Here is a 22215-nt window from a genome sequence, read left to right as displayed (position 1 = left end):
ACATGGGTGAAAAAAGCATTAAGCAACTTGGCAAGAAATGTCCTGCAAATGACAAGAAATTAGTAGATTTACGAGATTATTTTTTCAAAAAAGGTAGAAAATAATGATAATAATTATATATTTTAAAATTATTTTATAGAACAATTAATTAACTTTCCCTTGTGTTTTTTTTTTGGTTTTTTTTGGTGCTATTTCTCAGGTAATTTTCTTGTAGCTTTAACTATTTTTTCCCTCTTATTTCTGTGCCATTCCTTCTTGAGTTGTTCATTGCCTTCTTCCCATGTTTTTGGAAGAAATTAAGCCAAATTAGGTTTCAAAGGGTTAAGAGTTTCTTTTGACTCCAAACAGAATAAAAGGATGAATCTTCTGTCCAAAGAGAAGATCTTACCATGCTGGTGGTGACCATTTCTTCAAACCACTTGCACTGGGTTTGGTTGTACAGATCCACGCAGCGCATCAGTTCATCTCCTGGAGAATACGAATATAAAGGAGAGGTCAGAGGTCAACAAAGGGCGACTGTGAGTCCACAAGTAAGCAAAAGTCAGTATTTACAAGGTTACATTAGCTCAGCATGTCTGTCACTATTATAATTGGTAGTATAATCTGTGATATATGTGGTGCAAAACCCTTGATGACCAGCAGAGGGCGCTCACAATCCACTCATGGTCTAATGTGGATCTGAATATGTCATCGTGGCTGTTTTACAGCATAAATTAAGGTATAAAGACTATAGTATTAATCACATTTGAATATATTGGGATGTTTTTTTTCCCCACAACAAATGTGCCAAACTGTTTCTTAAATCAAAACAAATCTAAAATAACTCTTCCTGACAGCTGAAACTCCCTTTTGCCCACAACACCGCACATTTCTGGGACAAACATCAAACACATCTTAGATTTGGTTTGACAACTACTATTTTTAAATCAGCTTTAATCTCCAATCTTCAGATTTCTTTTTTTCTACTTATCATGTCTCCGACCCATATATCAAAAATCAGATGCAAGTTCCTCTTTAATTTGTGTCTATTAGTCAAACACTGTGGAAAATTTCAGCTCTCGGTATAAAACATGACATTTTGGGATAGTAAAAGATAAACCTGACTGACTGAAGCTCATTAAGATTCATGCTGTGAAGGTAAAAACACATCTCCCTCTGTGGCAGCGTCTGCAGTGAGCCGTGATGACATTTGGCCCAACCTTGAGGCATCGGCGCTGATCACCGACACAAGGCTGACATAATTTAACTGTAACTATGAGCGCCATTGATTAGTGCTGTGGACCGTGACTAATCTACTGAGGGGAAGAGAGCCAGAACCAGATAAGTTCCTGCGCTGCTGTTCTCTCTGCTGAAGCCCGAGCAGAACAATTACAACACAAACTCATCTTCTTTCTTATTAAAATGTCACACAGTGTGTCTCAGGTAGGACGTCTGTCTTTGCTACGCTCGTCCTTCTAGTTTCTACAATTTAAACTAATTGCACAATATAAAACCAAATTACCCTGACACCAAATTAAATTAAATGTTCTAGCACAAAATAGAAAGGAGCGGTAAAGTGTTTCCTCTGTGAAAAGCCAGAAATACAAACATTAATTCATTTAAATAAAAGACAAGAGTGCAGCTAATGGAGCCTCTTATTTTAATTATAAAAAGGTTAAAATAAAATGTTGACATCATTTTTTTTTTTTTTTTTTAAATGTCTATAACTTCTTCCTGTGGCAACCTGGTTTCTCTCCCAACTAATCAGAAACTGATGCTTGGTGGCCCTCAATGTCAGAAGCTAAAAGAAGGTCAAAATGCACAGTATTCTCTGATGTGAAATGCTGGGGGCGTGTCCGCTGGAGGAGCGGAGGCCACGCTCAATACTGGGACTATGCTAATGATGCTTCTCATTTTTATACTGCTACATTGTCAGGAGCGGGGTTATGCTGAGTATAGCTCCATTGCATCATCGAGTTTTGGTTTTAGGCCGACCCAATAAATCTTAAAACAGGACCTTCTGTCTCCACAATGCAGCACAATATAGTAAAGGGTCTTTGTAACGTGTTTTCAACAATCAGTTTCCAACATTGAGAATGTGTTTTGAAACAAATCTCTGAATTCACTTTACGCAGACTTCGGCAACTGCCGTAGTATGAGGACTGAGAAAATCCGCATTAGGGAGAGGGAGAGGAGCTGGAATGGTCAAACAAACTATGGACTTTAACCCCAAAGACCGCTGTTTGTGTACTGGGTGACACTAAAAGTAAAAGGAATTATTTTAGGGTAGTGTGCCATGCTAGTGCCGTTTGTCATGTGACATTACTTAAAATTAGTGACAAATGTATTTATTTTCAGCCAAATTCTGATTTTTCTTTATCCCCCCAAACTTAACCATGTATGTTTATGGCTGAAACCTCGGGACGTTTTTTCCTCTGTTCTATGTGCATTTAATGAGTGGGAGTGGCACACTTCCTATAAAAACAGAAATTTATTTTGAAACTTACTGCAAAAAAAAAAAAAAAGCCATACTGGTGTATCATTAATAAGGTGAGTTTCTATGATCCCACTGAACTGTTTTTAAAATCACAACACAGGACATTTAACAATTTGGTATTAATTGATATTATTGATATTATAAAATAATGCAAATGATGTCCAGAGAAAAAACTGTTTACAAATTCATCTTATTTTTTTATTGTTATAGGGGGGAAATATGATTTGAAAAGTTTTTGTAAATTTGGTGTACAAAAAGCTTCAAAAGAGATTAAAAGAAGATGCATTCCTTTCGTTGGGGTAAAACTGTGGAACAATGCTAATACGAATTTAAAAATGTGTAATTACAACAACACTATTTTTGAGGGTTACCAGTCTGAATAATTTCTTTTTATTCTTGGAGGGGTTGATTTCGTTTATACTGTTTATATTGTTTACACTATTTGTATAATGTGTTATGACAGTAAAAACACTACAACTACTAACATTACTACTACTATTATTACTACAAGACACAATGCATGTATGGAGCATGAATTGCACTTCATCCCTAAGCGTCCCCAGCTGATACTGGGGGGCTACCTTGAGCGTTATAGTTTGATGTGGGCAAGGGCAAGTGTGGATATTTGACGAACTGAGAGTGAGAATGTGTTGCCTGTGGATATTCACGTCTTTAAATGATGAATCACAGTGTTTTTAACTGTGGAGTATGAAGTATGGTTGTTGTCATGTGAAGTTCATTTGGTTTTACATTGTTTAATTGGCCTAAATCGAAGCTGCCAGGAAACCAGCAGAGACTCCACAGGACGTCACAGGCTCCAACCAACAATCAGTCCGGCACATAACTGTAAAACCATATATTTGTGGTTGCTTTTACATTTTTATACAGATTGACTAATTGCTGTGATGATTTTTCAAAACTTTATACAGAGCCTGGCTAAATGTCTTTATGCTAAGCTAAGCTAACTTGCTGCTAGCTGTAGCTTTGCACTTATTGAACAGACATGAGAGGGGTATCGATCTTTTCATCTAACTCGTGGCAAAAAAGCAAAGAAGATGTCTATTCCTAACTATTCCTTTAAGATATATCAAAAAAAATGCAAAACCAGAATAAATAGGAATTTCTGATTCAGGTCAAACAAAATCAAGTAGATTATAGTTACCCGTAACTTTAGCTAAACGTGATGGTTACTTTTTGTTTGAGTTTTGTGTCTTAGTAAGATATTTGGTAATTGATAACAAATAAAGTTCAAATAGAGCAGAAATAAACTACTCCAAACATGGCTGCTGTGACTGTGTGACTCCTGACCTGCTTGTGTGGATTTCCGCCGGGCCTTCTTTATGTCTTCCTCCGTCTTGTTGCTGAGTTTGATCTCCAACTGCTGAGTCTTCACTTCCAGATCTTTCTGCCTGTCGGCCAGGGCTTTACGGGCCTGCGTCGCACACACACAAATTCACACACATCGAGCAGGACGTGTGAATGTAGACACAATGAGTCATTCGGCATAATCCTCAGATTTACTGTACCTACATCTATTGCAAGAGTCATTACGGCCTTTTCATGTCGACTACTGACATCCGCGCTCCGATCCTGGTCTCATCCTTTAATCTTTTCTTAATCCATATCATTAAGTCTTTCCTCTTATTGAGGCATCTCTCCGAAGGTCATGGTGTTACGGAGTTTGAAAGGAAAACATACAGTAACATACAGAGACAACAACAGAAAGAAAATGTGCGGGATGGAGTTGACATAAACCCACTGCTTAGGTAACCTAATGCAGTGGAGCAGGGATGAAGCCAAAAGTTTGTTTTTGGCTGAAAATAAATTTTAAAGCAGGGATAAAGTTCAGCTAAAGAAAGCAAATATTGGGTGAAAAATATGTCAAAGTTGGTTGCAGATGTGAGAACCGCACCAAACTGCATTCAACCCTGACAACAATTTAACCAGGTCTCATAAAACTAGATTTTCCGTGTTTAGATTTACAGAACAGCACCATTAAATAGATAATAGATAGAAAGGCAATGCGCACATGATCACGGCAAAACACCATTTGACAAAATGCAACACTGACTGTTCTCTAAACGTAGCTAACCTAGTGAATCATTCTCAGTATCTCAAAAGCTTTGAGGAAAGTATCTTTTTTTCATTCTTTGCAAAAAGTACACTTACCAACGTATAAAAGAAATGGATTAAAGTGTGTGGTTGTCTGCTTTAACTGAAGCTGTAATTGGTAGCATGTCTGGCTAACTAGCATACTATCTACAGTTGCAACCAAGCTTTATCGCCAAGGCTAAGCCTTAGCATAGAAGGTTAACTAACTATAATAATTTGGGGGGTTTATGTAACACAAGAATTACTGCCTCATGGTTGCATGCCTCAATGAACCAGTCAAGTTGCTGTTATAGTTTACATCTACCCTCAGCAGCACAGAAGATCTATACAATCAGCACAGATTTAAAGTGGGCGACCAAGATTAGTGTCACCAATTCAGTGTCTGATCAAACATTTTCCCTTCTGTTCCTGAGATATGATGCTGATGGCCAAAAAAGTGATTTTTTTGCATAATATTATGTCACAGTGAAGCTGACCTTTGACCTTCTGGATAAAAAATGTCATCACTTTATTATTATATCCTATTAGACAATTGTGTGAAAGTTTGTCAAAATTAGCAGTTATGGCCAAGATCATGTTTTGTGAGGTCACATAACTTTGACCTTTGAGCACCAAATTCTAATCAGTTCATTCTTGAGTGCCAGTGGACATTTGTGCCAAATTTGAGAAAATCCCCCCCAGGCCATCTTGAGATATTGCATCCATGAAAACAACATAGAAACAAAGACACAGTGACCTTTGACTACTAATCAGTTTATCGTTGACGCTTTTACCAAATTTGAAGAAACTCCCTAAATGTGTTCTTGAGGTATTGCTTCTGTGAGAATGAAATGGACAAACAACCTGAAAAATATTATTTGAAAGTAAGAAGCAGTATGTAAAATAAGGCCAAACAGGGTGTCTTATCATACTTGTGACAATTTTTGCATGGAATATACACCTTTAGCCTCTGTCGGTCAGCATTTTACAGACTTCTTCTTTTGAAAAAGAAAAAGCTGGAAACATCAAAAAGTCAGCTGCAGACCACAAACAAAGATTTGGCCTTCATCCTCAGTATGTGTGCATCACGTATGAAACATCAAGTGCGTACGACATTTTAGTCGGGTCAGATGGAAAATTACTAAGCCAGCCACTGAGCCACATCTTAAAGCATCTCATGGAGCTAAATCAATTAGCTATCTGGCTACAGCTGATAAAATCAGCAGTTTCTATTTCAGGTTGCTGAATGTAAATGAGAAGTCTGCTTAGGTCTACCTGTCTGAAATCAAGGACCCATTGTTGCAAAAATTATCTGTAATTTCAATGGTAAATGTGTGACTTTATAAAACTGCACAGGCTATGTGCATTTGTGAAAACAAAGAGCAAACAGAAAATGACTAAAAAAGACTGACCTTTCTTGTGTGTGGGATCTCCGCAATAAGTCTATTTTTTATGCATATTGAAAATATGTGCAGAAGAAAACCTGAATGAAAGCACTATATATTTTTCAAAAAAACAAAAATATACGCATCTCATCATTACTGGTTAAGGTGGAAATGCTGGTGCATCAAAAAAGAAATGCAGAATTACATTCCTGCTTCCACTAGGCCTCCTATCTTGTTTGTGGTATTGTAGAAGTAATCTAGCTACATAATGCTGCTGCCCATTGCAACTTCCAGAAAAAATGCACACAAATAAAAAAAAAACTAAGAGGATGTTTATGTGTGTGTATAGACAGAAATTCATTCATGAAATGATTTTAGCAGGTGGGAGAAAGTGTTGCACCAATATGTACCAGGTGTAGGAGTTACTGAAGCTCTTCTTATTATTTAACTTTCTGATATAGACAAAAAAGTGTATTTTGTTTTGCAACCAGACTATTACTATTCGGGAATTTGCTTTTGGAAATGTGTGCCCTGTTTAGGAGAAATGTTGGCCAGGTAGAAATGATGAGCTACAGATTTAAGTATGTACAAATCTCTGCTATCTGGAAATGCACAGTGTGCTTTATCGGCCTGTATCTTAATAATCTACTGGCATGCCAGAGTCAGTACCTTCTCCACACTTGCGTAGCGACTTGCCAGCTGCTTCCTGAGGTCGGCGATGTGATGGTCGTATTTTTTCAGGTCCTTCTTGAAGTTGTCGCCTCTGAATGTCAGCAAGGGTTTTTCTACCTCAGTGTGAAGCTGTGAAAACAAGTCATTCAGCTGTTGGTAATGTAATCATTCTTGTATCATGTGAAGATGGCAAATAAAAACCTCCTCTGTCCTACGAGATGAAATCTATTTTGTAGTGTTTTTTAGACTTCTGACTTTATGTATGATACTCTGGGTTTTATTCTGTTAGTGGTACACAACTGTGACTACATAACATCATCTATAGATCAATTTTTTGTGATTTCTATAACATAAAATTTCTACTCAGACAAAAATAACAACTAGACACCGCCTTCTGGTTATATGCCACAATGTGGATGCTTCACACACATCTCTCCCCCGGCAGCACAGAATATCTACACAAATAGCAGTTTCAAGGTGGACGCCCAAGATTTGTGTCACCAATTCAGTATCTGACCAAATGTCTCCCCTTCTGTTCCTGAGGTATGGCGATAAATAACGGCCAGAAATGTGTTTTTGCATAATAGTATGATATCATAGTGAAGCTGGCCTTTGGGATATAAAATGCCTATTAAACATTTTGTGTTAAGTTTTGTCATAAAAAGCATATGAATTTTTGATGGCCTAAAACATGTTCTGTAAGGTCACTGTGACCTTTGACACTAGAATCTTATCAGTTCATTGTTGAGTCAACGTAGAAGTTTGTGACCAATTTCAAGAAATTCCCTCAAGGCGTTCTTGAGATATAGCATTCATGAAAATGGGACGTACAACCCAACAAAATTATGCCTCCAGCCTCAGCTACTTCCAACATCATCTACAACTATTACTGCTACTACTTCGACTACTTCGACTACTACTACTATTACTGTATACGTACTTAGAATAAGTGCTGACTGACAAATATGTTGTTTAGGTTTTACTCATACAATATACTCCTTGGCAAACCAATGACTTCATTTTATAATTTGATTAATGCTATGTCATTATTATTCATACCAACAGGTTTACCGAACATCTACCTTGTTTTTTTTTTTTTTTTTTTTTTTTTTAAATCTTTTAGTTATGTGCCAATACCTTTCACTAAAATCAATACATCTCTTGACACAGCATATTTGATACCTTCTCTGGGCTTATTGCTGAATAAAGCCTGTTTTCTGTTCTGCAAAGTCACATTCATCACCATAAAAGGAGACTATCACACTTTTAAGCTCACTTTCTCATTTTCTCACCAAAACACTCGTCCAATAATATTTTCCGACACTTTAATAAACTGCAAAGTGCTTGTCAGCAGTGTCGGCTCTCCACACAGAGTACTAATCTATTCCAGATGCCGAAGCTGGAAGATATAGAAGAAATTTAGCTTATTAGAAAACGAGCCAGTGCTTCTGCAGGCTTGATAAGACTTCTCATTCCCTGCCTGACCGTGCATTACTTTCTCCTCACCCGTCTCATAATGAAGCACGGAGCATCGGAGCTCTGGTGGAGCAGAGAGGAGGCTGCATGGCCCTGGGTGGGGGCTCGTCAGAACACGAAACTAATTAATTAGACAACAGAGGGCTATGAAAGAGCTCAGAGGCAGCCTGCGCATTATTTAAGGCTGCGTCTGAGGCCAGTGTGCCGTTTCTGCATCGCTGGTAATCGGACCGCGGACAGGTCATTTTCTTTGGTCAGCGCTGACAAGGTTGAGGTAAACATGCCCCGTCACCTCAGGATGTGGTCAGATCAAGTATCCATTACTTCAGTTGATTGAGAACATTACACACTTGACCTGAAGGGCCAGAAAACTGCACAACAAAAGCATCCACACAAGGATGAGAGTAGCCTCTAAAATGTCTGGAATTTAAAGAAAGCTATAAATGTCAATCTGTTACTTTTTATTATTATTTCTTTATTTGACCAGTAATGGAAAAGCCAGAGAACGTGTGACAGAGAAAAGCAGCAATTTAAGAATCTAAAATCTAAAATTTCGGATTAATTTTTACTTTAAAAATGACTGACATGGTTAATCCATTATCAAAATCATTGCAGACTCGTATATGTTTCAATAAATGAATCAATGGTTTTCAAATCCACATGAGATATCACCATAAATGCAGTCATTTTCAACAGTGTCCTCAGCAGATGTTACCTTGTTGGAGAACTTCAGATGAACTTCAGCCTCATCATGAAGACTCTTCTTGAGTTGAGTCCAGGCTTCTCCGAGAGTCCTGAAAAAACACTGATGTCAGATAAATCGTACACTGAATCACCTTTGTGAGGTCACTAGAGAAAGCACTCACAAACACTGAACAATTCTCCCAAGCTAAAAATGTTAACTACGTTCAGAACGTAGGAAAATACCACTAAGTGGAGGAGCTAGTCATCATGACCAGGGGAGTGTAATCTGTAACTCCACAAAATAACATGGTTCGTTTATGCTGAAATGCTAACTCTTGGAGGTAATGCTTAGTTACTGCTGTATGTAGCTAGTTAGCCGGACATGCTAACTACTCCAGCTTATGGAAGAACAGACAATCAGGCTCCCAAAAAGTGCACCAGACTCTGAAGCTCATTTGACATAGTGGCCAAACTGTGTAACTACATCTGCTGGGTCCATCACATGATGCCATTCGGCCCATAAAGACTTTTATTTGTGGCGTTACATAGGTAAAGAGATGTCTGTGTCAAAATCCTGGCAAAGCGACTCATTTTACTATTAGAATGCAACCCGTTCAGTCCAATAACATTTACAAAGTCTTGAAAAGGCACATGATAAAATTATTTGAACCCTATCTAATTTGGCTAAAGGCTAAAACTAAAGTTGCCGGCTCAGCTGGCAGAAATTAGCCATGACGTCTGTAGTGTGCTTGAGCTACGAGCCCAATGTTGTGAAGGATTGTTTTAGGTAATTTTACACCCGAAATGTCGAACTCTTTTTCATCATGTGCCATTGAGCAACTTCAATAGGACCCTGACTCAAAAGCTGTATCCAGTTCTCTTTGACCATCACTGAATTTTTGTATACCCCATGTATTCTGAAAGGCTGCGATCATGTGACAAGTTTGGGGTGATGGATGAGTCACAAAACGTGGCACTTTTCCACGGAGAGCGCAATACAGAAACATGTGGACTCTGAGTCATTTTAAGGTATGTCATCATGTTTCTTTTCCTACACCTAACTTATGCACCTTTATGATGTATACATGACTTGTAAGTATGTAATGTCATTTGTGGGTCATAAATTTGTAGGATATTGTACAAACCATTGTACGTGGCTACAATGGACAAACTAACTGTAATCTTACACAAAAGTATAACAAGTATAGCCATTGTTTCTATGGGTTATTTTAATCCATTTAATGGTACAAGTACAAGTTTAGGTACAAGTTTAGCTACTTGCATTTCAATTTACTGTCACTTTATGTTTTTAATCCTTTGCATTTTACTGGGAAATATAGTACTTTTTAGACTTTACAGTCTAAACCAAAAGACTGAAAGACAGTGTATAAGCAAACTTTAAACTTGAGATTGATAAAAAGTTTCTTACACAGTAATGTATCAAAAATCCAATTATATGCAGTATATGTATGTGAATTTAAAAAGCATACCAATTTAGTACTTTCACTTGATAAATATTTGAACTACTTGAATATTGAATAATATTTGAACAATAATTTATCATTGTTGTCACCAACATAATTGTTGACTTCTCAAACAAACATGAGCGGCCAGACAATCAAGTTGTAAACAAGCTGGCAGTTTTGCTGGATTAGTAGTCAGGCTGTAAACTGTGATGGATGTTTACAACGCACTGTTCGGGTTGTAATTTACTGTTCGCCTTCATTTCCTCCCTCAGATAAAATTTCATTTATATGTTAGCTTGTTTACACAATTTCTAACTGTCTGACCCTGCAAACTTGATGTCTGAACTCCAGCTTGTGTCTCCATTAGATTAATATTTATGGTCCAAACAAATATACTTGGTAATACTGGAATTTCCGAAGCTGGAAGGAAACCAAGATCCTCTGTTTCTCAAGCCAAGCTTTTTCTGTCTAGTGATCTTGAGATCTGCTCAGAGATTTCAGTGTGATCTTACTGACAGACAAAACAAGCACTCTTTGATGATAGTAACACGGTGCATGAACACACAAAGTAGTGTGGGAATAAGTCTATTTTAAAAAATGCTATTTATAGACACAGTTCTGTAATTACTAAACCTATACACTGTTGTTCAGAGGAAGCTTTCAAGCTGCACACAGCGTCTGTTTACTCTGCACTCACCCTTCTTCCTGTGCTGCCAGGGGGCTCAGAGACAGCTTGGAGAGGTTCTTGGCATATTCTTCTTCAATCTTTATCCTGAAACGCAAAGAACCAAGATGTAAAAACCCGAGCAGCCTGGCTCAAGGGAGGACAGAAACTGCTTTGGTGAGGTGTTCAAAATACTTAAACAGATCATTTCGGGGGTGCGCTGCAGCACAACGACAGAAACTTCGACTACAATTTGGTGCAAAGCCTGAAATCCAGCCTTGACCCGGGTGCATCAATAATCTCATTGTACCTCTGAGAAACTCTCCAGCAGTATTGTACAGAACAGCACATTTTCAGAGCTGTTCTGAATGGCCCTCGGGGCAAATATGAGCACATCTCATTTCCATCTCTCAAATGGAGATGGAAATGAGATGTGCTCATATTTGCCCCAAGGGCCATTCAGCCAGAGTAGCCATGTTTGTGCCCTTTGTGACATTCACTTCCTGCACCGCTCTCACATCTACCATCCACACCTGAGTAAATCTGCCACCTAAAGAAGGTCACAATGCGCGTTCTTTGACTTAATGTTCGGATACTCAGCGGTGCCGAGCGACACTGCGAAACACGGAAAGGTCATCGCTGTGTAGAAATCTGACTGGAGGATTTCTGGAACCGATGGCCTCTTGAAGCAAAGTTTATTCAGAAAAAAAAATCCTCATTAGCTTCCCACGACTCGGACCAAGATGTGAATAGAGCTATTGTGCAGTTCGGTTGAGCTAATTATATAGAGAGGCGTGAGATCGGATGTAAAAGTTTTAACCAAACCTATTTATTCACGTTGTTTTTTTGACATCCTGTTTCAGACTCAGTGGGATCTATGTGATCTATGCATTTCTTGTATGCTCAGTTAAGATAAAGCCCCTTTAATTACTGAGTGCAAGACTTCAATTCAACTCTCAGCTGTAAGCTAAGAGCTTGGAACCCTACAGACCCTTTATAAATTCAACTTTAAGATCATTTCATGTTTGTACAGCACAATAAAAATGTTTTTCATCATGTTCATACATGACTATATACACAATATTTGGGTGTTGTTATGTCTTAATAAAAATGGTTCAATTATCATTTTCATGGTCTTGTTACAGGATGCACGGCCATGTAGAGGCAGAAAAATGTCTTGTTAAAATCTATCAAAAAGTGCCACTTGGATTTTAGTTTTTTTTGGTCCTAAATAAACATTTTCATACATTTTGTAAGTCTGAACCTTTGTGGTTTATGTGTTTAAAATGTGATATGTATCTGTGTAGAAAATATACAGATACTTAACTTTTGTAAAATCAGTAATACCATTTTCTGACCAATAATAATTATATCAAAATTAGGCATCAAGAGGTTGTTTTCACTTCCTGCAACATATGCAATGCAACGTACTGTTCTGTTCAGAGGAATGAAATCATGGAATAGTTTGTCATCTGGCATTACACATGTAATAAATACAGCGTTTTTTAAAACAAGTTTGAAGAAATACCTGATGGCACAGAACACCTGCCCATCTCAACATGTTCTGTTAACATGTATTGTATTTTGTTTTGCTGATTATTGTTGTTTTGTAGTGTTCCTGTTTTCTTGTTGTCCTTAGTTCCTGTTTGCCTTGGATTTTAAAGTATACCTTTGTTTTGTTATATTTATTTTTAATGTTTACTTGTGTGGATCCCAGGAAGAGTCACTGCTACCATGGAAGTCGCTAATAGGGATCCAAACAAATAAATAAAATTTACTTGACAGATTTTTGGGTAGCTAAATATCTGAAAAGATAACATGTTAAGTGTTATTACTATAATGGCCTGCAGTGTTTCTTGATTCATGCAACATTCAATTTCCCCCAGAAAATGAATGAAGCCAAAAGTATCTGTAAGTTCCTATTCTGCCACCCCAAGGACAAAAAAACACTGATAGTGATAACACAGAGATAAAACTCTGACAGCTCTATTGCACACTAAGAAGGTGCATTAATGGATTTTTCTGACCATGATGAACAATGTAGCTGTGCTGAATATTTATTAGAATTGACTAAACACAACGCAAATCCATTAAAAAAGAAAGAGGCTACAGATTTTGTTACCGTTAGTAAATTGCAACAAAAGATCAAAAGAACAATGTGTCGGTTCGTCTCATACAAAATATAAATCCACAAAAGAAAAAAAAAACGTGTTTAAGAGAAACAGAGAATATCACCAGACTTATATTATAAGCGAAGGTCACTGACAAATGTATTGGCTCACTGAATTTCTGAGGTTAAACTTTTTTATAATAGCTGAGCTTGTTTAATGTAACCAACTTCTACGCGAAAGCCTAGCCCATATGTAGACAGGTATTTTCAAAATGTAGTTTTTTTCAAAGCGTTTTGGCCTTTTGTCCAAATGCAGACTGTGTTTCAGGTAACTGAAAGTGGATCTTTTGAAAAAAATAAGCCCAGGATGAAGATTTTCAGAAACTCTGTATTCAGAGTTTATGTGTAGTCTGGGAAAGAGTTTTAGTTTGTGACATCAGTGTGCACTGTTATCTCCTTTGTGCAACGTTACAAATGAGGCATTCATACAATGGCGGACAGAACCAATATAGCGCTGGCTCTAACCTGCTAAAAGGACTTTTTTACATGTCTACACAAGCACGTACAGTTACTCTTCAACTATACTCAGGAACAGAGTTGTCAGAACGTGCTACTAAGTGCCACTGCAGCCACCGGTAACAGCTGTTCTTCAGGTTTCTGATTGGTCAACATGGCTTTATGAGGAGGATGTGTGTTTCATGCATCTCATTACTGAACACAGTGCACACGGTCCCCTGCAATCTTCTAGTGGTTCATACCGACTGCGGTCAAAGCTGTCAGTGGTTTTTTTTTCTATTTTCAAAGCACAGTGAAACTTGAAATCAGTGAAAATGCACCTCCGGGTCCTGAAGCTTGGCAGGCCAATCACTGCAACACAGTCTATGTGACCCTTTCTGCATTGTTATAAAGTCTTGGAGGTGTGCAGCTTGGGGTTCAGACCCTCTGTACACCGACCGCTCACAGTGGCTCCATGCGCACTTGCGAAATTTTGCTGTCTGCATCGTGCCGAAGTGGCAAGAAGCATGAAACATGTTTCAGGGTTTTATCACTGCCTGATGGCTTGGAATGCTGTTGACAGTGCTTCAATTGAATTTTTTTGCATTTTTATTTGAAAAGAGATCTTTTATAACTGTGTGGACAGATATTTTTGAGAAGGGAGGAGGAAAAACCCCATTTCCAAAAATACCCGTGTACATGTGACCTAATAAAAGCTTCTCTGGCTCCTCCAATGGAAATATTTCTGCCTCCAGAGACTCTGTGTCTGACACTCTGATTTATTAATTAATTAAAGCTGCTGTCAACAAAACTGCGCTCTCCGTTTTGTTATTATAACAGTATGATGTGAAACGAAGCTGTTACCTCTCGTGGATGAATTCAGCCATTTCTTTCTGCATCTGTTTGCCCTTCAGCTGCTTCTGCAGAAGGACCTCGAAGCCCGCCACTGAGGTGGTCCCCTGGGGGTCTTTTTTGTCGGTCTGAGAGGGAGGAGAAGAAGGAGAGCATCATTCAAAAACAGCAGTTTAGCAATAAACAAGCACAGCTACAGCTACAGCTGCTACAGCGAGTTCACGGACAAAGCGTCCAGTAACACCTCTTTGTTGTTTATGTTTGAGAGTGTGTAGGGGTTTGTGAGAATGAGCTCTGAATGTGTGACTCACACTTGTATGTCAAGGAGGACATGCGTTGGTGTGTGTGCGTCAATCACTCCTGCGTGGATGTGTAGTATGTGTGTGTTTCGGAGGGTGCGAGGATGTGCAGCACTTTGTCTTGTTTGCGACAGGCCTGATGTTGAACAGAGGTGTCAGATTTATTTCACACAGCAGGTCTGAGCAGCAGGTCAGTGGATGCACAAAACATCACGGGCAGCAATAACATGACAGGCTGCAAACAAGGAGCCAAACAGCAATAATGGAGGAGGAAACAGGCATCGGATTTCAGTCAATTACGCAGGCTGAAGGGTTTTTCAATACAAATCTCATTTAGGATGGAAATGTATGGAAACTGAAAATTACAGCGGCCACTGGGGAGACATCTGAAGCTGGATGATCACTGTGTTTATAGAGAAGCTGAGCAATCAGTCTTCACTTGTAGTCCTTGGACAATGAAAGCCCATCGTACCTTTTGTTAAACGAGAAGGAGAACGGATCTATTTGCTTTATATTCAAACAGCCATTTTTAGTTGCATCAATTGATGTAAGCATGAGACGCTTTTCACTGCACTATACATTTACGAGCAAAGATTTACTTGAAAAGGTTGACAGGGTTGATAAGTGTTGACAAGAACCTTCTGGAGCCTCTCAGCTGGGTGTGTCGTTGGCCCAAACACATACAAAGTGCCTGATAACGGAGAAAACCAGAACGTCTTTGATTCCTTATTTGGAAATATTGCCTTACAGCTCGGTTAAAAATGATTTGGGTGCTACAAGGTCAAGTTGAGGCATAGCAACATGACAGTTTCAGCTGGATCTCTGAGGCTGATAGCAAAATCAATAATTAAATCTTTAAATTGAACATTTTTGCTAGGTCACCCTTAAATTTGTCTTTACTTTTTATTTTAATTGACCGATACGCGCTAAGCAGGGAACTGAAAAATTCACTTGTCAGTGCTCTCTGTTTTAGTTTCTGAAGTAGCTCCAACATATATTAGGCATTTCTGCACTGCGGCATCTTGCAAATTGTTGATATCGGTTGAGCTTATTGTGTTACAAAATAGCACTCAACTCAGACTGTAACAAGTAATGAAACGCTTTAGTTTTGCAACTGAAGTAATAACAACAACAAAGATCTCCCATGCATTACAGTTTCTTTTGTGTATGCACCCATTGCTAAAGCTTGGTGGGTATCTTTGTATTAGTGTAGTGGAGGGTATCAAATGCTGCAGGTGTGTCAGCGAGTGAGACGGCAGGGAGGACAGCCTTCATGTCTGTGAGGTATTCACATTGAATTTGCTGGTGTACAAGACAGAATGTCACGATGAAATGTAAATGCGATGCAAATAATAGTAGAGTCCCGTGCTCTTAAGACAATATAACCAACATGTGCAATCGATCACAAAGGGGTGTTTACTTCTGGTAACGCAAAAGTGCTCTAAAGAGACACTTTTTTTTGGTAGATAATGCTGTTACATGACAACTTACTTTATATTGGTGGTAATCTTGTAATGTAACTTTTAAAACAAATATTACCCAAACAAATGTTACCCAACACTGATTGGTTTTCACTTCTGTGGATACTGACAAACGGTGGAATGTAAGTAAGTAAAATGTAAAATGGAGATGATTTCATATTAACTTGGTTTTCAGAGGACAGTGACTCTACACCCTGTTCTTACTGGTTTTATCAGGCCTCTATATGAGGTTGGCACTCATCATCATCAATTAGGGTTGCAGCGTTATCATAACGGATAATCTCACCTTTATTTTAGCTATTATGAAAAAAACCTTTTCCATGAAAATTTAAGGTTTTAAGTTTCCATTACAGTAAAATAACATTTGTTCAACCACAAAAACAAACAAACAAAACAAAAAACGCTTGTTTACATTCATTTTAGGGTCACTGTAGATGGTAATATTAATGATGATTCTGTAATATCAGGATAAAATGAAACCACAATATTTTCTGAGACAATTATCATACTGTGAAAATCTCATACTGTTGTGTTTGTGTATTCCAAAAGATATTTCTACTGTAGTTCATGTATTTTAGAACTCACCCAGAAGTAATCGCAGTAGCTCCATTCATTTGGCTTTAGGAGCTGTTGCTCCGGACCTTCACCAGGCAGAGGGAAAGTCACACAGTTGATCTGACGCAAACAGAGAAGAAATATAGAGATGATTTACAGCAATGTGCAAAAAGAGTCACGAAATCTGTGAGAACTCAGAAGAGGACATGTGGAGTGGAGTTAAAAAGATAATTTCAAAGGAGCATTTTATCAGGCTTATGGTTTCATTTGGATCATGCAGATGGGAGAAAAAAAAAGGTCAGACGTGAGTAAACATACAAATGTTGGCCATCCAGAAGGTGACCCACGAGCCTTCAGGGGTAGAGAGGGACAACTCTGTCCACTCCAAAAACCCCACAGAGGATCATTTTGTACTATAATTTGAACAAACAAACTTAATACACTAGAGAATATGTTGTTTTGCAGATAAACACACCCGGCACTCAGCCTGAATACAGACTCCATGGTCCACAGCGTCTTCAATTACTCTTGGGGGCTGCAATTATGTAATGTTCACCATCTGTGAGCCCTCCCTCCTGGCACTGCAAGATACCCTCTGTGCCATGTCAACCACTGCTCCAAACTACATGGGCATCCAGACAGGATGCTTCATCCACAAACATACAAAAACACACTGAGTCACAGTGTTTACTGCATGAGCTCACCGCTGTACTGCTGTCACACAGACTGAAGAAAAGCATGCAGCGTTTACCAGCTGGCTCAAATGAACTGCTTCATTCTTTTAACTTTACAATAAAAAAGGTGCGACAGGAATAATTTGAATCGTTTGAAAAAACATGGTGAAAGTTAAATGCACACAGAGCGTTTATATTTACCAGCTTGTGTTGAGTGTATTGCTTTAAAAAGAACACTGAAGGGAAGCAAGAGGCTGAAGATGCGAGAGACAGGATTGGTGTAGTGGAGGACTTTTTTCCATATGCAGTAATTTCAAAAAGAGACACAAACTTACTTGCATTACGTAAATTTAAGCTGTATGGTCCAATATTATGATGACATGTCTCCTTATTAGCGTTGCAGCAATATACTGGTTTTAGGGTATATTGTTATATAAAAGTTGACGATTATCATAAATAAATGAAATAAATAAATAAAAATACACCCGGAGAGAGAATCTCACCGTGGAGTTATTTTCAAAAGGGAGACTTTTTACATATAAATAAAAACAAAAAAAAATTGTTTCGGCCAGAACTCATGGTTTTCATTTTTATTCCTTTAAGAGTCATTCTGACTAAAACCGTGATACTTTAAAACTGCAAAACTTTCTAAGACACACCGTAAAAATCTCATACCATTGCAACCCGACTACTTATATAGTTAATACATACACTAAATCTTTTTAACAAACTGTTATTTATTTACACTTCCAGCAGTTACAGAGCAACATTATCACTCATTTTGAGTCATGTTTGTGTGTATCTGATAAATGTAAGTTCACTCACTTTTGGCTCTGTTTTGGTCTCCACCAACTCCTGAGGGAAATATCTGGCTCTTTAGCTGCTAAATGCTCCACTACGTTCACCAGCTAGTCTCTAATTGTGTCTTTTTGCTGTCTGCTGCTGAGCAGGTGGTGGCTTTTATGAACTTTTTCTCTGAAAACAACACTATTAGAGCAGTGAGAGTGAACCACAACAGTAAAGTTGTGGGCAGAGCAGCTAAACAATGAGGTGAAACTCACTATGAAGCTCAGTTGGCAGAGGGGAGCTGCAGATTTGGATGATTGTTTTCTGGTCCCTCACTATTGACCTGTTTCACATTGTGTCATTGTCATTTGATAAATTGTGATTATAAAAATTGCCATTATAGCTACTTTAAGAGCAGCAAATCAAGCTGTAAACACAATATTGACATACAGTGTTATAGCCTTATCAAGTTGGCTACAGTAGCCTATTTACATCCAGCAGACATGGAGCAACATTATTATTCATCCCACTATCGTCTCTGTATTTACATCCTTATCTGATCAATATTTACTCTCTTTTACAGCCACCCACTTTGTGTGTTGGTTGTTTGGTGCTTGGTAGGAAGTGAACGGTGCAAACAGAGCTTTTTTTGATAAAAGTGATTGAACTCAACCAATCAATGTGTTGCTGGAGAACCAAAACAAAAAGCTGAAATAGGCAAAATGCCGTGTGGAGGTGCAAAGTTTGTAATAATTCTCTTAACAGACCTACAAACTGAAGACTAGTGAAAAATGTGTCTAAAAAAAAAATAATTAAAAATCAGGTAGGAGGGTCAGGGGGCATTCAATTTAGTGATTTTAATTTACAAATGAAGCCTTTTGGTGTGTTTTGAGTTTGAAATACAAGAAAACAATATCTTGCTTTGTTTTGTCTAACAACGGGCAAGATAGGCCACAAAATAGTGAGAAAGTATTAGCATAAAAAAATCTTAGAGTACCAAAAATAAGGATACACACTAATTTTGGCACATCATCAGTACTGACAGATATTTGCTTTAAAATGAATTATCAGAATCAGCCAACATGCTGATCTCTGCCAACATCACAAACCATTTCTTTCATTGACAAAACATGTACAAAAAACATCAATCCTTAGTTGAGGTATTTTTCTAATTTTGCACAATGAATGAATATTACTTACACTTAAAAGCATTGTATTCCATGACTCCATTTGCTGGTGTGAAATCACATTAAGGGTATTAATAAGAAGATGGTAATTCCACTACAGGAGAGACTTGCAAGTAACAGTTAATCAAACTTGACTCTAGGGCTGGGAAATATGAGGAAGATCATAAATCTAAATATTTTTACCATGTACCTCGATATTGCTATTGTAATGATAATTTAGAGTTGATTATTGGTGCTTTTGAAAAATATTTAGACAATAAGAGTTTTGATTTAAAAAAAAAAAAAACCCTTAGTAATTTGGATATAATGACTACCTGGGTGAAGGCAAATAATAGAACAGCTAAAAGGAGGTCTGGTAAGTTCAGAAACGTACAGCACTTTACTGTAACGCAGCCTTAATAACCCGGAAAAGGCAACACAATATCCAGAATCTAAAATGACATCTAGTTTCATATTACAATATCAAATGATATTGATATATTGCTAAGCCCAATTGTCCATACATGGAATGTACCAAGTTCAGTCAAGTCTGAATGAAAATTGCAGGTGGAGAGTTAAAAAACTTACTTAAATCCAAAATTGGGGGGAAAAGAAAGAAATAAGACGACATACAGTCACGATATCAATATAATATAGATAGACAGCGCTGTACTTGACTCATTGCAAACTCTTGCATGTCATTGACAGTCATTCCTACATAATTCAGTCAAGCCTATGCAAATAAAGTGCTGCACTTCAGCCTCCAAACATAACAAGAGTAGTAATGCACAATGATGTTCGCCACAAAAATAAGACCTTGACACACTCGCCACGTCGATGGTAGATGTGTATGTAAGCAGATGTCATGTAGCTACTACACTATTGACTGGACAATCAAATAAGGTCGCTGCTAACTTCGTGTGGCAGCAAAGAGGATCTAATAGCAAATACAGAGAATGCACAATCATCAAAAGGTAAAAAGTCAGGCGTCTTAAAGCTTTGCGACTTTCTCTCTCTCTCTCTCTCTCACACACTCACACACGCACACGCACAAGCATACACGCATACACACACACACACACACCTAATATCCATTTAACATTGGCCCCTGAGATTCTTGTTGCTGTTGCAGCCTCACTGTGTGATTCACGATGATGAGCTGAGTGTAGTTTTGCATAAAACTCTGCAGGTTTACAAATACTGAACTTGAAAAAGCTGAACTACCAATAAACACTCCGCTCTGACCTCTTTATTCTCTGCACTGCCACCGCAGCACTTGATCTGAACAGCTTCCAATAAACAACTTCAAAAACAGATGAGTAATACTCTTTCTCCGTTATATAATCAGTATAAAATCCAGAGGAAATACAGGAATGGCTTCTTGCCAAACGAGCATACCCATACGGCAGAAAACATGCATAAGCAAGAGACACATTAACTCACAGTAACACTTCACGATCTAAAGGAACAACAGTGTGATTTACTCCGTGTGCCGACCAGTCACTTTGTTCATTTTCTGCCTCAGAGATCATACTGATTGTCATGGGCACCAGATTTTCCATTACATTGGCTCCACATCTATCATGACTGTTGTTTATCTGCCTCTCACATCCAGCAGAAAATGAGACCATTTATCTAAAGGAAGCCTGTCTGGCTAACTTACCTTCCCTTTATGGCTGCTTAGTGAGGTGCTCCGGGGTTCGGGGATAAAATATTAATATAGATTGTCTTTATTACACGGCCTGTAATAAATCCTTCTGAGGGATCTCAAGTTCAGCTGTTGGGGTGTCTCAGCGGGCTGTATTTATATGTATCCTTGAATGTTACAGTTTAGCACAAAACAAAGCTGCAAGCAACAAATAAGAGTGCAGATCTGTTGACTGAATAGGGACATTTTGTCCTCACACAGCATTCATAAACATTTGCTCTCACGAGGGTTTTGTATCCAGGCTACAGGCTATGGTTGTTTCATTGCACATTTTAATGTTTATACTCATTTATCTATTTATTTTCTTTGCTGAAAACATTAAAAAAAAAAAAAACATGACACAGTGGAAGAAGAAAAGGCCCACGAGAGATGTAAAAAATAAATTGGTTGGCTGTTGAACAAACTCTCTAGCATCCATCTCCGAGCAGAATATTTCAACAAATGTGACTGTGGAATGCTCTGCTGCTGTTGCTAAGCGACAAATTACTTTTGCTGTAAAAGACCACCCCCCCATATCCACACACACACACACACACACACACACACACACACACACACACACATCTTCACATAACGAAACAAATCTCTCTATTCTCCCTCTATTCTATCTTCTTCAATGACCAATCAAAAAAGCCGCCTCTGAGCCCCGTCAGCGAGGCCAGATGACACTCTTAACGAGCTGTTGTTCCCCTGAGTGCCGACGCCAGAGCATAAGCAGCATAGCAACAAGTCAAACTGCACACACGTGATTGAATGTTTAATAAGCTGAAAAAACATCCAAATGCATTTGTTCTGATTGGTCACATTCTCTGAAGGTGAAAACAAGGTTACAGTGCCTGCTGCTATCTGATGTGTTAAAGCCTCGGCGTCCTGCGAGGGTCCATTTTGCCAACAGTCATGGATGTGTGCGTCTCCATGACAACTGTGGAGGGTTGTGTAATGCGAGGTGCACCGTGGCGAACAAAAAGACACCTTTGTGGAGTGACGTCATCCAGCCCCATTGCTACAGTTTCAGTTGTTACCACCTGTGTTTTATATTTATTTTGACCCTCTGGAACCCAGATCCACATTGGTTTTCGTGTGCTGTGTTCAGATGCCTGACACAAGCATTTAAACCTTTAAAGCCTGAACAAACTGGTTATATTTTTCTTGGAAACATGGGAATAAATGGCCAT

At 38.3% G+C, this 22215-nt stretch overlaps 1 protein-coding gene across 2 annotated transcripts in view; it reads right to left on the bottom strand.

Moving 5' to 3' along the window:
• The window catches only part of gas7a (growth arrest-specific 7a), a 46595-nt gene that overhangs the window by 3622 nt on the left and 20758 nt on the right, over positions 1 to 22215 (bottom strand). For both annotated transcript variants that reach the window (XM_042505724.1, XM_042505725.1), the window contains exons 7-13: positions 16737 to 16826; positions 14384 to 14499; positions 10948 to 11022; positions 8816 to 8894; positions 6622 to 6753; positions 3785 to 3908; positions 389 to 468 (exon numbers count right to left, since the gene is read on the bottom strand). In XM_042505724.1, the coding sequence (XP_042361658.1) occupies positions 389 to 468; positions 3785 to 3908; positions 6622 to 6753; positions 8816 to 8894; positions 10948 to 11022; positions 14384 to 14499; positions 16737 to 16826 (696 nt within the window). The remainder of the gene's footprint in view (positions 1 to 388; positions 469 to 3784; positions 3909 to 6621; positions 6754 to 8815; positions 8895 to 10947; positions 11023 to 14383; positions 14500 to 16736; positions 16827 to 22215) is intronic.

Source organism: Plectropomus leopardus, chromosome 17 (assembly GCF_008729295.1).
Source record: "Plectropomus leopardus isolate mb chromosome 17, YSFRI_Pleo_2.0, whole genome shotgun sequence".
In the NCBI taxonomy this organism is placed as follows: Eukaryota; Metazoa; Chordata; class Actinopteri; order Perciformes; family Serranidae; genus Plectropomus; species Plectropomus leopardus.
This window is presented reverse-complemented; position numbering and strand designations above follow the sequence as displayed.